The sequence below is a fragment of the Ptychodera flava genome, chromosome 4 (genome assembly GCF_041260155.1).
Source record: "Ptychodera flava strain L36383 chromosome 4, AS_Pfla_20210202, whole genome shotgun sequence".
Classification (NCBI taxonomy): Eukaryota; Metazoa; Hemichordata; class Enteropneusta; family Ptychoderidae; genus Ptychodera; species Ptychodera flava.
The window spans coordinates 3,611,019-3,629,079 of record NC_091931.1 but is presented as its reverse complement, the minus strand read 5'-3'; the positions used below and the strand labels follow the sequence as shown (position 1 = coordinate 3,629,079).

Sequence of the window (18,061 nt, the reverse complement as noted above, 5' to 3'; positions counted from 1 at the left end):
CTTTATGTAATACCCCACGGCAATCTTACGGTAAAATTCCCATTGAAGCCGCGGCTTGTATTAGAAACATTTTTGAGGGACCCCTGGGATCACGCACTGAATAATGGTAATGGCCGCGCGCCTTCAGCGGCCCTGTCCAGTAAAGTCTACTTTATGCAATAGCCATGATCGACCCTCTTTACCGGCGTGCCACCTTTGGTGGCCCACTAGAATAAAGTTGACTTTACGTAATGGCCCATGACCCTCTTAACCGGAGGGCTGCCTTTGGCGAACCACTCCAAAAAAGTTTACTTTATACAATGTCCATGGACATGAGTTGTCTATGGAAATGAAGTTAAAAATTGCCTTACAGTCGTCCTTATTAACAGACGTTTCAATGGATGTGGCTGAGAAGTTTGTGCACTGGCATCGAATAAAGTGCGCCGTGTACTGGAGTTCAAATCCAAACCATACGGGTAAATTGACATATGGGTTTTGGTTATTTTTCAGGGGGGGGTCATCAATTTTTTCGTCTGACAAAGGGGGGGGGTCATCTTTTTTTCACAAAAAATGCAGGGGGGGTCTATATTTTTTTGAACACCGGCGACAAGATTTTGCCGGCCCCCCAAGGCCGTAAAAACTGAAAGCTCCCTTACGGCCGGGGGTGGCCGGCAAAATCCAGGGGGCACCTTAAATTTGAAAACTGCAAAGGAGGGGGGGGGTTCATGTATTTTTCAACAGCTCAGAGGGGGTCACTTAATTTTCATAAGTATCCATCCCGTCAAAATGCAGTTTCAGTGTTCAGAAATATTCTGGGAGATAAATATGATTTGCTGCATGATTTCATTCTCTGAAGTCATTTAACTGTAAATCTGAACAAAGTATAATTATCTGTCACATGAACATCTTGACTTGGCAACTCTGAGGCATGTCTTATTGTAAATCAAGCTCACTGAGGGCAATGAACAATTCCTATTACGGTATTACATATTAGAGATGTAGCAAGTTTTGTCATGGAAATTATTTAACAGTTACCTGTAGACTACTAGTACCATGAAAAGAGAAATTATACTTTTAGGAGAAATTCCAATATCATAATTGTTGTCAACATGTGAACTTTCAAATACGCTATTTGAATCGAGTACATTGGTATTAATTATCAAACACCTATAAAAGCACAAATTAATTTAGTTTAGCATTGTAAAAACATTATTCATAGTTTTCTCATAGAATCCAATGTATAGTGAATCAACATTTTGGTGAAATTCCAAAAATCCAATTTCTTGCACACATATCAACCTTTAACCATCCTAGTCTAACTGGGTCATCAATTTTTGGTGCAATGGGTATGGGGGTTCACTTATTTTGACAGATGTGCAGGAAGAATTTGCCGGCCCACCCCGGCCATAATAACTGAACGCTCCCTAACCAGATCCCAGAGCATGATCCCAGAATCAAACTCGACGTCGGTTGAATTGCTAAAGCAGAGCAGGTACCCGGGAACAGGTGAAAGGACTTCGCGAGGGTATTAGTTCTAGTACGCTTCATTTCTTCTTTTTCGCGGCTTGTGATATTTCCAATAAAGACGTAAATTTGCTACAAACGATCTCTTCTTCCTTTTACCATGAGGCTGCGTTCACAAATAACGATTGGGGGATGGGCTGGAGGAATCGCGATTGAAATCTTTTTTTTTCAGATTCCCCCCCCCCATACCCTAAAAAGTTTTCAAATGCCCCCCTCTATATGATCAAAATTTTTCAAGTCCCCCCCCAACTATCACAAGCACGGATATTTGTAAAGGATGTGCGCGCAGACAAAATAAACACGTATTGCGCCATCCCGCTCGCAGATTTTCAACATAATATCCGTTATTAGTACTTTGTAAAGTCATATTTCTAAGGCTTGGATGGTTATAGATGACGGATGGACATGACTTCAGATTCGGATTCAGAAAATACGAGTCTGAATACCAGATGTCAAGGGTAATTTTGGATTCAGATTCAAAGGATGTAGCTCTGAATAGCCAAAAAAGTGAATCTTTGGTGGTCAAATTAGATTATTTTGTGTAAAAAGTGGCGTGCATTGAGTACTATACTAGGCCAAGTTGTTCTAAAATCGCTTTACAAATGACCGAGATATCATTGGTGACGGATGCACAGACAGACGGACGGGACCTAATCTACTAGTTTCCTGCGCTACGCGCGGGGACTGACAAATAAATAATTCATTTAGTCATTGAATCACCTACAAAAACTTGGAATTGGAAAATGTAAAACATAAAAGGGAACCCAAAAATTTTCAAGTTCGCCCCCTACAGGTAGAGCAAATTTTTCAAGTCCCCCCGTCTACTACCCCAAAAATTTTCGAATCCCCCTGAATTCCTCTGCCCCCCTAACCATTTTTTGTGAACGCAGCCTAAACCTTCCATTACCTCACCACCCACACTTTCAAAGGAAACGCTTTGTCACTGACAGCGCGCGATACATTACTGCTTTTACCACCGCGATATATTTATTAAAATGGGTCTCACAGATTTCTTGTATGGGTCCAGGGAGTGGTTATTGAAATGTTCCTAAGTTTGAGAAGAATTACGTTGACGCCCACGCCCACGCCCACCCCACCCCAGTTAATAAAGAAGACTCCCTTGAATTCGGGGATTCAGTATTTCTCCAGTGTAGGAACTGGTCAGCTTCTTGGGTTGGGGATCGGTCGAATTTGTGGGGAGGGGGTTCACCAAGAGTTGAATTTTGGTGGGACTGCCGAAACGTAGAAATGACAACATGTTCGTGTCGGGAAAATGCTGGTGCATTCAGTCCAAAATATTCAAATATCAGCGACGTTGATGACTTTAAGCTTATAGTGACACTATTAAGGTTTGATCGCTGCATGTAATTGTAAAAAAGTGTAGGGCCAAGGTATAATCTGTATCTGTATGTCATTAACAAGTTGATTGCTGTGACAGACCATGGAAAGCATACCATATTGTTTCACTTAGAATCATGGGTAGAAATGATTGGTTTCATGTGGCAAAACTTGTCAGCAAAAAATTTCGTGGCAATTGTAAATTGCAGTGCGTACATATATTGATTATACGGACCGTAGTTATGGGCTGTTGTTTCAATAATTTCATCGTGATTTCTGACCATTTATACAAATAGCTGAAGTACGGTAATACTACCGCAATATGTAATGTTTTATTTATTTTCACCTTTTAATACTGATGATAGACAGTCAACAGCTATATCTATCACAGGCTACTCCTCAGAAGACGTACTGTCACTCGCATAGATGTCAGAAGTTACTTGGGCCTAATAACATTTATGAAGAACGTTTATTTTTTGAACCAAAGCTATGATGCAAAGATGACGCAAGTGACAGCTAGCTTTCACCTGTTTGCATATACAGCTATAAATTACAATATACTTACAAAGATATACATGTACATTAAACGAAAAATAAAAATTGATTCAATCAAATGAGGAAAAAAATATGATGTATATATTATATAATCATACCGGGGTAAAAATTTTGCCTGTTCTGGATAAATGAGACTGAATATTTTTCGTTGTTGCCATTATGCAACGTACATCTTTGCTACTTGCATTCCAATCTTTGCCAGTATGTATGCACGGATGAGTCTGAACAAATAGACACAATTCATTATCATCGCAAGTGAATTGTTTTGCATATTGGCAGCCGCCGGTGGAGGTGCGAGGTGAAATCAGACCCATATCTCCCATTGATATCCAACTCTAAGGTTGGTTTGTACATGTTCGGCTATGTAGTCTGTTGTGACACTGACATGGATAAACCTCGGTTTTTTGGGGTTTTTTTTGGGTCTAATTATTACTAGTATTTAGAACCACTAGCATAAAGTGTTTAATTCATTTTTCGTCACAAGTTCAATTACGTACCAAACTATGGAATCTGAAAAATGAAAACAAAGGTAAGAAAATAATAGCTAGGGAACATCAAATTCCCCCCACCGGTATTATTTGTGACTGCGACCTAAATACAGGGTAAAATATTGGATAGTGATGGGCTATATGTTGTTCGTCAATGCTGGTATCTCCTCGAAGCAGATTATGTTATAACAAAACATGGAGAAGTGACACAAAATGGAATAGGCATTCTCGTTTGTTCCGGTACAGATGGTCAATTTTTCGAGAAAAGCATTTGTTCTCGCCAGATTTCTTGTCAACAAGTTGCCATACCTCACCGTGCCTGAGCAGCTTAACAGTCTATCACCCTTTGCATTGAATGGTAAAGTAAAGAAATGTAAAGTAACGTAAGTCTTTTCCATTTTTCTCTTGTCCGAGTTTGAAACATTTATGTATTTTCCAAATTCACATTATGATGACATGTTTCTATAATTTGTACCGGTTACTGTAAATCTTCATTCTAGTAATTCGCCAAATTTCAACATTTCGCCACTTGGGCTTGAATTCCCACGATTTACCGGATGTAAGCTTATAATTCTTCAAAATTGGCGGCAAATTACATTTTCAAGTCTCTCTTGTTTAAATTCAATGCCCGGATTCAATGGCAGCGCCATTCCAGGCACCCACATGTCTCGTGAATTCGTATGATTATGCAGGGAATGTCTCACGCAAGGTTGGACAATAGAAAGACAATTAATGTAGTCGAACTTTTATCAGAACTGTAGCTGCTAAGTATCGCTTTCATATTTTCACAGCTTGGATTTAAAACAATGGTGTTGTGACATGTTTCATGCATACTACGTATTAATCATTGTGAAACTAGCGTTGGCAAGTTTTCTTATCGACAAAGTATTGTAAATTTGAGAGTCGAGACCTTGGGGACCTTGGAGTGAGCATATCTCCAGGCTCTCGGAGCTCAGAGTTGCCCCAGGCAGCCACCAGGCTGACCTGGGGAAATAAAGTTTCGAGCGCAACGTAATTCCTGTGTCGCCTGATCTATATATTTACTTCATCTACGCGTACTGTGGTCTGAAGTTCCCTTAATCCAGACTCAGAACAGGATGGACATTTTTTTTACAAATTCACATTATGATGATTTGCCTGTTCTTGAAAAATGTTTATCTGGTCTTGTGTGTCTCTGAATGTGTTTTTACAAATTAGTTTACTGAAAAAAATAAAATGTTTAATGTCTGTGTAGCCTTTGCAGTGAAAAAAATCCGAAAAAGAAATGTACTGGATCCCCTATCTCATCTTTACTTGTTTGTTTTGGGCATTCTCGGTCTGTAACATTAGTTTTTCTATATGGTATGATCTCATGATCAAAATTGTGACGCTCTTAGGTTCTTTCAGTTATTAAGGCTAAGGGTAGGCCGGCAATATATAGGGGGGGGGAGTTTCACCGTAAATTTGAAAACTGTAATGGCAGGTCATTTATTTTTCAAACAGCACGTGGGGCCACTCAATTTTACTAATTATCGATCCATCCGTCAAAAAAACAGTTTCAGTGTACAAAAATATTTTGGGAAGTACAAATGATTATCCGCATGATTTCATTCTCTTAAGTCATTTCACTATTATCTATGAATACGAGATAGGGGCCTACAGTGAATACGAGATCTGGAAGAAGAGCAGGATCTTGGAAAAAATCCGTCTTTTCCACTGATGTCATATTACAATTTATATAAAATTAGATCAGACTTACTCAAGCAATAGGGGTCCTTAAGTTCTTGTCATCTGAAAGGGGGGAATCATCAATTTTTGGGACAGTGGGTGGGGCTCACTTATTTTGACTGATGAACAAGAAGAATTTGCCGGCCCACCCTGGCGATGATATCTGAACGCTTCCTTACAGTCTAGTTTTCAACATTCCAAACTGCCAGAGAAAACATCAGGTGAACGCCAAAAAGTTTATTGGCCAGGCGTGATTTAAGCTGAACCTATTAGGTTCGTGTTAAAAAACGGCGAAATTTGGCCTACTTTTTCCTCGGTATTTAGGACACTATACACAATAGAACTCGAACAATGCGGTTGCGTCGATGACCTCGGAAGAAAGGCCACAAGGGAGAACAACACACAAACAAACACATTCACAAACAACCAACCAACCAACCAACCAACCAACCAAACTCATATCGATGTTACGTCTGATGTTGCCCACTGAACCGCCTAAATCAGTAGATAGCCTACAATACTAAGCCATGGTTCCCAAACCGATACCAGTATCCGTACAGCAGGAAGGATTACTCCGATGGCCTGCCTGGAAAGTTGCGGTTTTGACGTCAGCACTACCTATCGTTTCGTTCGCCTCCTGTGTAGCGATAAGTTTCCTCTACAATTTCGAGAAATCCGTTTCTACCCACTGCAATGTAAGTCGCATTATGGACGTACTACACTGAAAGGTCGCATATTGTTGCAGTGTAACTAAATGCCGACCTATAATAACAAGGAACTTCCTTGTTGTAGCTCTGCATTTAGTATGGGGTAAAAAAAGACCGGGACATCCAATACAGTCGATATGACCTTCACCCTAGCCTGGTATTTTGTCAGCTACATCACAGTCACATGTCACTCGCTGCAAAATTGTAGCTCTACGGTGCGGCGGTCGGTGAGTTTTGGTTTTTGCGACCTCGCTCACATGTCGCAAACCAAAACTCACCGACCGCCTCACCGTAGAGCTACAATTTTGCAGCTAAGTCAGTCACATGTGATCTATTCCCCGCTCTCGGACTATGCGCTCCATACTGTCCATTGCTGCGAATCCGTAGCCTCTGCCACTCGGGTAGGTTGGTCATTGGAGTGGCAGCAGAACACGTCAAGGAGTGGCAGGGCTCGTTTTCGCAGCAATACAGTCCATAGACGTGTGTACACATGCCTGAGAAAAACCAAGTCAGGAAATGGCCATTTCCCATAGGGATTATGCCACCATGTCATCAGGCATGTGTACACACGTCTATGGAGCGCATAGTCCGAGAGCGGAATAGATCACACGTGACTGTGGCGGGTCCTACTAATTACTGCCCGTCACTGCCCGTCAGGAAATTAGCCTTCAAATTCTGTAATCAGTCGATATTTCAATACCAAGACCACTACTCTTTGTAAAAACGAACGAAATAATATTCCAAGATCCGAAAAATGTTGATTTTCGAACGAGTAGCAACGCTAATCGTGTGATCGTACATGCATCACCATTGGCCATACATACTGCCCGTCGACGTCCGACCACTGCCCGTCACTGCCGTCGGGAAATTTACCTTTCAACGACTGTAATCAGTTGATATCTCATATCAAAAACATTACTTACTATACAACCAAACAAAATTGTCGTCCCAGACCCCAACAACGTTGATTTGCGAACGAGTGGCAACGCTGATCGTAATCGATGTCCGAACACTGCCTATCATCACTGCCCGTCGAGTAGAGAACTTTATAGCGCTCCAATATTCACGTTAGTTCTGAGACAGGACTCGGGCATTTGGAGTAAAACAGACTCTTATTTTGTAGCTTTCTATTATATAAGTGGTCTTTGGTATTGATATATCGACAGATTACAGTAATTGGAAGGCTAATTTCCTGACGGGCAGTCAAACGGGCAGTGACGGGCAGCGACGGGCAGTAATTAGTAGGACCGACTGTGGCTACATAAAATTTAAGTCACCAATAACCATGATCGCATGATCTACAGTCTAACTTTCAAATCATGAATAATGTACACCATGGAGCTCCCTCTCTAGCTCTATGGGTACACAATGGTATATTTCTTCTCAAACTGAATCAGGTGCAGCCAATGGAGCTATTCATTGAAAAAGCTATTCCGGGAGCAATTTTTTAGGGCAGGGGAAATTTTAATTTTGCTCAGGCAGGGGACATGTTTTTAGGTGGCAGGGGAGCAAATTTTAGGGTTTTTTTGTCGGGCTGGGCAGATATCGGTTGATTGTCCCGGGGACAGGACTTGGGGAAAAGCGAGGAGAGATGGGAAGCTACAGGGGAAGTTGAGCCATGGTGTTTCTAGTAGAAGGCCACTGCAGTAATATAATATAATAATAATATTTTTATTGCTTGCTTGTAAATATAGGATTTACATCACATTTTGTGGCAATAAAAGTGTGATACAAAAATAAGTTAAAATTTTCTTCAATAAAGATAAAGTATTACAGTATAATAATAGTAGCTAATAATAAATATAACTAGGTATTTCTTTGTTTATATAAAGTAAAAATATAATCAGCAAGTTGTTCATTAAAAGATAACTCTTGTTTTGTTAGTAGAGAAATAAGCTGATGTTCAGTATCGTCGTTTGGGAAATTGATTTTACTGAAAAAGTACTTTCTTGGACTTTGTATTTCTGACAGACTAATAAAAAGTGTGTTTCATCTTCAATACTGTTGGTGTTACACTGATTGCAGTATCTTTCAGTAATTGGGGTTTTTGGAACAGTGTGTCTCCCTTTTTCAATTGCTAGATCATGATTGCTAATGCGAAGTTTGGTGAGCAATTTTCTTTTCTCACCTTGCAACTGTGTTAAGTAGGGTTCTAATCTAAAATTACGTTTATTTTGGCATACATTCTTAGTTTACTATTTTCATCAGTGATCAACTTTTTCCAAAAGACTTCAAATTGTTTGTTAAATGTGTTTTCATTAAACCAGTTATAACTTTGTGGTGTTTAAGTGATGGAGCTTTATCAAGGAGAAAGTCCATTCCATTGTCTTTAATTAAAGCACTTAAACAGGTATGTGTTTGTATGGGATGTTAATTTTCAGGGGAAATTTTTTCACAGGGCAGGGCAAAATCGACAGATCTTTTCATCGCTCGAGGGTAGCTCTATGTCTGCAGGGGAAATGGAATGATAATTATTGAGGGGAAAGGGCAGAGGGCAGGGGGAATTGGCTAGTTTCTTTCGTCACAGGGCAGGGGAGCTTCAACATTGACAGTGGGGAGGGAAAACAGGGAAAAATAAGTGGGAGTGGGTGAAAATGAAGTTTGAGTGCAGGAGGGTAAGTCGAAAAATTTTCAGTTGGAGGGCAAATTATGAACAGCTAATTAATTACCCTCATAACTTAAAATTAGTCAGTTCACATTACTTTTCATGCACAATATATCTTGTCATAGTAAAGACCCCTTTAAAAGTGCACTGTTCGTTGGCGGCACCTGCTGAATGTCTGTTGACAACCGGGTGTCAATAGCCAGGAGCCTACCCTATGGCTATTGACATTTACCGCTCAACCGGCGACCCTACTCGGCTATTGACACCCATTGGTGTAGGCCGCATGCAGCAGCACTATGGGGCTGCAAAATTATGATCAAAGAAGCTATTTCGAAGAAAGTTTTTTGGATTTCTGTGTAGAATATATATTGTTCAGAATATTTAAATCAACTTTGGTTGAATTTGGAGGCTGACTCATGAAAAAACGGGAGGGGTCACATGTCAATAGCCAAATAGAGGGCCGGTTGGCTATTGACACCCATTGTATTGGCCGCTTGCAGTAGCACTATGGGACCGCAAAATGACGACGAAAGAAGCTTTTTCGAAGGAATATTTTTTGATTTCTATTGAGAATATATGTTGTTTAGAATAATTAAGCTAACTTTGGTTGAATTTGGAGGCCGACTGGCGAAAAAACGGGAGGGGTGTCAATAGCCAAATAGAGGGCCGGTTGGCTATTGACACCCATAAAACTATTCTGAACAATATATATTCTACACAGAATATGTCTGTAGTTGATCACTCTGTGTACTCTTTATTTCAGGATGGTTTTTAGTTTCCTTATCCCAAAGTTCTCAATGTCTTTATTTCACAGGTTGCAAACTATCTGCCAACGGTAAGTGCTGCAATATCGCTGTCACCACAGCGGTATATCTGGAGGTTTGGCATAGCATTACACACAACACTGAGGCTGATGTGGACAGCCATTTATTACAACTACTACAAGAAGACTGGTCATCCAAATCCGTTTCCATGGTTCCTATGGCTTTGTAGATTATCATTTATACTTCAATGTGTAGAAATTCTCTCCTTGCTAGGACTCACTGTGGTTGCATCCAAAGAATACAAAGGTAAAGTCAACCATTTGTTTTTAATTATTCCAGATGGAGAACTTGTAGCTCCAAAAGTATTGCAATATTCTTTAGGAAATTAGGAAATGTGTTTGCATATGTTGTATCAGAGAGTTGATAGGAAATACATGTATATTGAGAAAATCTTGTGTTCCCAACTTAAATGTTGTGATATATTTACAAGAAAATATAACCCTTGTAATTGATGTAGCTTGCAAACTTCAAGTTTAAAAGAAGTAGGAAACCAATGGTCATTTTCTTTGACCTTTCCTACACAATGACTTTTAAATGATAGTGGTGCAGGCTGCTTACTGGCAAGATTTCTTTAAAATGTTTTGTGAAAAATCCATTTTATCATGAACTCTAACAATCTGGCTTTATCTTTTGAACACATTTTTTCAATTAACTCTTGTCTAGTCGTAGGTTTCAGTTCCTAAAAACTGACAATACTCCTACAATGGCATGCCGGTGAATTTTTACACAGAAGTCAATAAAATTGGCTGATAAATTTGTAGAGATGGCTAAAATCAGTCCAACTATGGTGCTACTAGTGCAACAGATTGACGGGCATAGAGTTGAGAATGGATTGATGATACTGCACACAGCATGGGTAGTTCTCCATCTTAATTCATAGATAATTTGACCATATGAACTCTGAGAAACAAAGTATTACCATTCAGTAGAACTTGAAGTTGAAGCAATATTAAAAGTGACAAAGTTGTAATTGAGTGACATCATTTGTTCCAGCTATTACTTATTTGCTAGTATTGAGATTGACATATATTAAATGATTGTGTCTTTTCAAAGACAGATAATATTTTCTAGTGCATGCAAAGTACTGTATCTATGTATGAGAGTTATAACAAGAGATAACTTCTCATTGGTATCATAAGAATTTCTCACTTCTCATATGAAACAAATCCATTAAAATAATGTCAAAATAATGTAATGTTGTCTGTTGACAGTGGAGTGTCTTCCACTCCACTGTCTATGGTTGAATCATGGTCCTTCTGGACTGTGGTTGAATTGATCACTGGCAGTGTAATTGTCACAGAGATACACACATAGGTTACATAATTGTGATTTTTGCAAAATGAGTTCTAACATAACAATAATCAATCAGTCAAGTTTATATAGTGCCAAAATCCAAAACAGCATTTCACTATGTGAGACCACATACACAGACTTGGTTTTAAGTTTACATTGGAAAGTTTCCAAGCTGGTTGACTCTCTGATGTCAAGTTGTAGTGAGTTACAAAGTTTAGAAAAGTATAAAAAAAGGCACATTCTCCATACCGGTAGGTGATGCATATATCTCGGCAATGATCTTACGGAATACTTTCGGAAAAGAAAGACAGATTGTAAACAGGTCTGTAGTTCTTGAGGATATTGAAGCCTAAGGAAGGTTTCTTGAGACTTGGAGTTATTGTCGCTGACTTGAATGATTGTGGAGCTATGTCAGTTTGGAGAGACAAGTTGACAATGTGTGTTATGAATGGAAGTAGCTGATTAAGATAGTTCTTGAGCAGTGAACTTACTATGGGGTTGAGAGCACATGACTTTGTTTGTGATTTGTTAATGACTTTTCTGACATCTACAGCTTCTTCACTGACAGACTTGAGACGATCAAAAGTGGTTGTACTTGGAGAGGGAATAATATGGGAGGATTCTCAAAGTGAATAGAATTTATAACTTAGATTTGAAAATAAATAAGACCTGTTCAATATGAGAATTCTGATCATTGTTTCTCAGTCACTGAATCAGGATAGTTGACATTTATGGCCTTTGAGTGATTTGAAGTAGCATCTCATACATGCAGTCTATAATCTCATGATATACCTGATTCATGTAAGGTCACCGTCTGTAATCTCAATTAGCTGGTATGTGTAGGGTCTATAACTCAAGGTATACCTGGTACATATGGGGTCTACAACCTCATGATATGACTGGTACGAGTAAGGTCTATAATCCTCTTATATACATGGTACCTGTAATCTCTATTAGTTAAAACTTGAAAGAGGACCCTGTATCATCTACAGGGACCGTGGTTGAAGTCATCACTAATGCTTGTTTCTTTTGTTTATTTTCAGTTTTACATGAGAATCTCTTCGTATCATTTATGGTGACATCACTTTTGTATATGTTGTTGATGTGCATTCAGTATTATTTATCAAAAAGGAAATCATGGAGTGAATTTCAGCCACAGGTTAGTAATTACTGAATGATTGTAATGGAACCTTATTACCATTCTAATGTTAACAATCACAATTCTTACCTTGTCCACCACATTATACAATTACATGTACATATTTATCATGATGAGAACTGAGTTCAGTAGTGCTCATGCTAATCAAGTGAAAGTTGATTTTCCTGACGTTGTTCTGGGATGTTTATGTGTCTGTCTAAATCAGGAACTAAGACATTGTTAATGAACTGTCAATCATTGAGCTGCAGGCTCTGTGTAAAACACACATGATATGCAACTGTTCTGTGCTTTCACATATGCCAATTATTTTCAAAAAGTGCAAAATTATCAATGTCTGGAAGTCTTTTAAAGTACATAGATCCTGTTCATGTCAGCCTAGAATCCTATTCGTCTGCTTGCCTCCGTACCTCCGACCCTCTCTCTGGGTCGGAGGTACGGAGGCAAGCTGACAAATAGGATTCTAGGCTATGTTCATGTATTCAAGGACAAACAGCTTTTGTTACTTAAAAACATAATATTTCCTGGTGTAGGGAGTCCCATCAATACATTTCAAATTGAACCAATTGTGCAGTCTTTACTGACGTGATTGCCAGTGACACTATGCCAAATCTTATACAGAAATAGAAAGAATTCCTTGCAAAGGAAAGTTTTGCAGGTTAAGAAATGAAATGCTGATAATGATCATTTGAGATAATCATGTGATTTTTAGTTTAACCCTTGACTTGCATGATTTCCTATGACTGTCAACCATGACAATAATGCTGAGATGAGAACTTGGAGATGTGTATGTGTCCATGCACAGCCGCGTTTCTTAAACACATCTATACAGGTTTCTACCAATTGTATCAAGGATTGTAGTGCATGTCTTGGGATCAAATCAATGACCAGGGAGTTACTGAATGTAAATTACAACATGGATCTCAGGGCATGAGATTTAAAAAGTGCTGGTGAGCTGAAAATCACTCTCCTAAAATTATCTGCGGGAGTGTGACGAGAGTGATAAAACTACTCCCCTGAAATGCATAGGGAGAGTGAAGCAAATAAAAAGAATTGTGAAATCGTTAATTGTGTCTTGTGCATTCTAATTGAGAATATCTATTTTTACTTTTTTTTCTTATTTTTTGTTTTTGTTATATTTGTTTGTTATAGGAACTTAATGTAAGTATTATTATAGTAAGAACCAGTATCGGCAATACAGTCCTGATCACTGGACAAGTCACAAAATACAGACAACTTGCTGTGCTATGATATACCGGTAACACTATCGATGTAGCACTCTGTAATTAACATTATTTATAACCACCTCTTAGCTAATTACAATCTACGATGATCATTTTCTGTTGACAAAATAATTTTTTCTTTTTATCGCTTCAGAAGTTTTACTTACTTCACAATTTTCTCTTGTTGCACTCCTCTCAGAACGTCTACTTTTGAAGTTCGATATCGCGATGCTCTCTTGTTTGCAAGGCTGGTTTTCGCCCGAGTGCTCATGGGTTGAATGAGATTAACAATGGCGGCGCGGATACGAATGCTTCCCTTGCATAGAGAGAGAAAAGTAGGCTTTGCCTAAGTTTATAAGCGCGACTGAGCACATCGTGTACCTAGGCGAGGTGGGTGTGCTCGAAAACGAAGATCAGTGCAAGTTTTGGATTCAAAATCGGCTGTTTTCGGCGGAGAAACTGTGCGCCGTATTTCCGTGGAGGTTTTCATAGTACGCATAATATGAGAGCGGCGATCGTGCATCAACGTCTTCAAATATTTCTCTAAACTGCATATTCAATTCTTGTAGAAATCTCTGTGCTCCTAATTCATCGAGAATACGGTTCTTCCTAATTATGAAGTCAGCTAAACGCTTTTCAAGAAAATAAGTACGAACAAATGAGGGAGGATCGCAAAATTCGTGTTGAATGAATAGGCCAAACCCGGAATTCGAATCGACCACGGTACAAACAAAGCCATGTGCGCAAACGCGCATAGACCTACGTCTATTTCCACACACGTTAGTACACATGTGGGTTTGTTTGTACCGGCATCACGTGATTATTTGGGCGTACTGAGTCTGTCGAACGCATCGCGTCCTTTTTATTCCGGAGTAGAACCATTGCCTGTATGATCTATGGGAGCGCCCGCTCCGGAGAATTGCCAGGCTTACGTTCAATATAGTCCTGGTTGCGTACTCTGTACAGACATCGCATATAAAGCAACACAATTTGATGAGTTTTACTAGCCACGGCCACGGCTAATCCCTTGTAGGGACCGTGTGTTTTCGGAACGCGAATGCATATATACATGTATAGCAAAGCTTAGAAATAGAAGACACGGTATTGGCACACGTACGCATGGCCTTTGTTTCTCTTGTTCATATGTTCGCTACAATTTAATTAATTTTTACAAAAAAGAAGCTGAAAGTCTGCAGGCTGTGGCCTGTCATTCCGATGATGAACACGTGCTCAGACGCCAGTTTTTTTTCAGAGCATTCATTCTGTGAACATGTCGCAGTCCTGTCCAAGTTGCCACGCGAGCGGAAAATCGTTCGCGTGGATTTTGATTTGCGCGAGCGCTAGGCGAGCAGAGCGATCGCTCGCCTCAAATGTTATGCCCTGGGTTCTTATTTCTCAATTTGTCACTATAACATATCAAATAGATCATTACAAATGTTTTCCCCATTCCCCTCAATATGACACCCTTTCTCTAGGTCACCAAATGTTTTCTAGACACTCTTTATAAGTCTTGAATTGAATTTTCTCATTTAATTTGCACAAACCCAATTTTGTTTGACATTCACAGGAGCGACAACAGCAATACAGACTTGTGCTTCTCTTCTTGGTCAATATTTCAACTTTTTTTATCAGTATCTACTTCTTTTTCCGACATAATTGGTACTGTGAACCCGGAAGTAAGTATCAATTTCTTTAAAATCATATCAATAACAAATGAGGAAAATGAGAAATTTATTGGTGTGAATGAAATCAAATTTCAACCCATCAATTTCTTAATACAATTGAAAAGTCTTTGGTTAAATATATAACTTTGCTAGCGAGGAGAAGTCTGGTTCTTCTCAATTTGTCTTTATCCATTAATCTAGTGTCAGTGTATTAATCAATCTGTCAATGTACATATATATTCATATATCCACACTAGAAGTGAGTATATTCATATACCCACACTAGCCAGAGAACATTCAGTTTGCTAGTTTAAAAGCAACACCCAATTAAATCATTGGCCAATCATGTGAGGAACATTTAGGCTGACTGACTTTCAAAGGGACGCCAGTGACATCATCGTCTCTCCTGGAGACCATTCACTTTCAAATGAGCTGTTTTTTATGCTAGGGCACTAAAAGTGGACCTTGAGGCTAGACGGAGTGGGGTCAGAGGCACGGAGGCCGTAAGCAAAGTATAGGGTCCAGGCAATAGAATGCTTGAATATGGGCAACTAATATTTCCTAATCAAATCGCAAGTGGTCACTTGACCTTTGGTGCCATGTTGGATTTTTGAAAATTTCAGTTTAATGTGTAAAATCTTCTCCAGAATCAACAGAACATTTTGCAGATATCATCATTAGTGTGCATACTTTCAAGTTTGTGAAAGGCATTTTGATTGGTTACATGGTTTGGCTGCCATATCGGTTTTTTATTGCCAAGCAATAATGTTCAAAAATCTTCTTCTCCAAAACCATTGCACAATTTGAACTGACATTTTGCTTAAATAATCATTAGTGTTCGTGCTTTCAAGTTTGTGAAAGGTGTTAAGATCTGAGTCATGTAGTTTGGCAGCCATATTGCATTTTGCCAAAAACTAATTATGTTCAAAAGTCTTTGTCTCCAAAACCAATGCACCATTTGAACTGAAATTTTACTGATATCATCATTAGAGTGTGTACTTATATATCACCTCTGCTTAATTACTTAGGCCCCACCAACACTGCTATAATATTTATTGCTTTTACAGTTTACAGTCTCTACGCATTATTTGAATATTTGGTGATCATATCCAACATTGGATTTCATGTAGCCGAAGCATATGAACTGATGAGCAAGGAATTCATCTTTGGAGCAGTAAGAGTTGAAGACAAGTCACACTAACAATCCAAGTACAGATATAATTGTACAAAACACATCCTGAGTGTGTTAAACTGCTGGGTTTGAACTGTGAGAGAAATTTTATGATAAAATTACTGGTATTGAATTGAGGCTTACAATGTAAAAATGTTCTTACAATTAGTGTGTTTCAGTTTATTTATCAACGGTAGATTCAACGTTAAGACTCCAATTTAATAGTACTTTGTTTGCTATGTAGATCATATTTGTTGTTTGTATACACTAATTTACTGTCAATGGTATTGCCAAGATTAATGTAACAAGCTAGGCTTTGCATGGTGAAATCTGACTAGATCTTGGTTTTCCTCAACTGAATTATTGAGAGCCATGTAGAGACAGACAAGACACAATTTGCCTGTCAAGGAAGCGCTGTAATAGAGTCGAATTCATTGTACAGTACAAAACAGATCTTCAACAAATGAATAACAGGCACATGCAGACTTAACCAAATATTTCACGGTAGAACAGTCAATAATGAAGCATTAGTGTGTGTATAAATATTAAATAGTTTGCCATGTTGACACAGTGCACAGTGAATCCCTTTGATGCAAATACGGGTATATTTTCACATTTATGATATTTACTGGTGTAGTACTGACTGCTTAGAAATTTCATGGAAATCTGAATCTTATCGAAAGAAAAAGCAAATTGATGTTTACTAGTTTGGAAGAAGTTATGAAAATACCATAATAGACATTAAATATCTAACTGTCAAATGAATTGGTTTTAAACAAGTGATTAACAGCTACCTATGTAAAGAGCCATGGTAGGGGTCATGTATGGATTCCAATGATGAAAGTAAATCATACTGGAATGTAACTATAACTTTGACAAGATGGGATAGCAATGAATACAAACTTAACCAATGTTCAAGGGAGAGTCTACAGCATTGCTGACTAGAGGGCAAATTATTACAACTGTTGACAATATCTATGTCTTTATGTGTCTCTTGATATTTTTAGTTATTTTTATTTTTAGCTGTTAATTAGTTTTGCTGTGAAACAATGAGATGCTGCAATATTATTTAAAAATGAATGGTTCTCACCTTATAAACAAATTTAATGGATAAGTAATGGAATTAAATCTGTTCATTGTTGAAACATGTCATCCAAAATCTCAGCTCAATATTGGATGTAAAGCTACTGTAAGATTGTCTTTGCTGTATGCTATAAATGATTCAGAACTTGGCATATGAAATGAACAGAAGCAAACCAATATGAACAGATAATAACAGCTGTGATTGAAATCACATAGAGCTTATCAGATAGATTGATTGTCCATCATCTGCATGTGTTATTATGTGTCGTCTGTCAACTTGGCACTTCTCTGAAATCATCTCTTTGAAGAAAACTTTCATCTTTAATTTACAAATCACAGGGGATGACCTGACTTGAATTTGTTCAAATGATCATGAAATCAGCATATACAGAGATTTTGGGCGTTTTCCTCGTTTTTTGTAATCTTCATTTTTATCACTGGTCCAATAACGGGTACCCTTATCTAAAGTTTTTTTAAGTAAGCATAAAATGTGATTGTTTAATTTTACAGAATTTTAAAACATTTGCTTCAAAAAATTATTGTTTTGAATCTTAATGTTGAAATTACTTTTGTATCAAACCCACTAATATAGCCATTTCAGTTGTCTTCACATTCAATTTCAGATGATAGCACAGATCCCATTGATTGATGTTTTCATCTGTACATAATAGTTGATCTATATCAGTTACTTAGTTGTGTTTTAATAGATGCATTGATTACTAGTATTTGCCATATGTCCTATAT

General features: G+C 38.3%; 1 protein-coding gene across 1 annotated transcript; it reads left to right on the top strand.

Moving 5' to 3' along the window:
• The first annotated feature begins 5,988 nt into the window (after positions 1-5,988).
• Positions 5,989-17,739, top strand: LOC139130703 (post-GPI attachment to proteins factor 2-like). Its single transcript, XM_070696458.1, has 5 exons — positions 5,989-6,286; positions 9,718-9,973; positions 12,064-12,179; positions 14,967-15,075; positions 16,131-17,739. Exons 1-5 carry the CDS (start codon positions 6,119-6,121, stop codon positions 16,262-16,264), a joined length of 783 nt encoding a protein of 260 aa, XP_070552559.1. The 5' UTR covers positions 5,989-6,118; the 3' UTR covers positions 16,265-17,739.
• Positions 17,740-18,061: the final 322 nt, after the last annotated feature.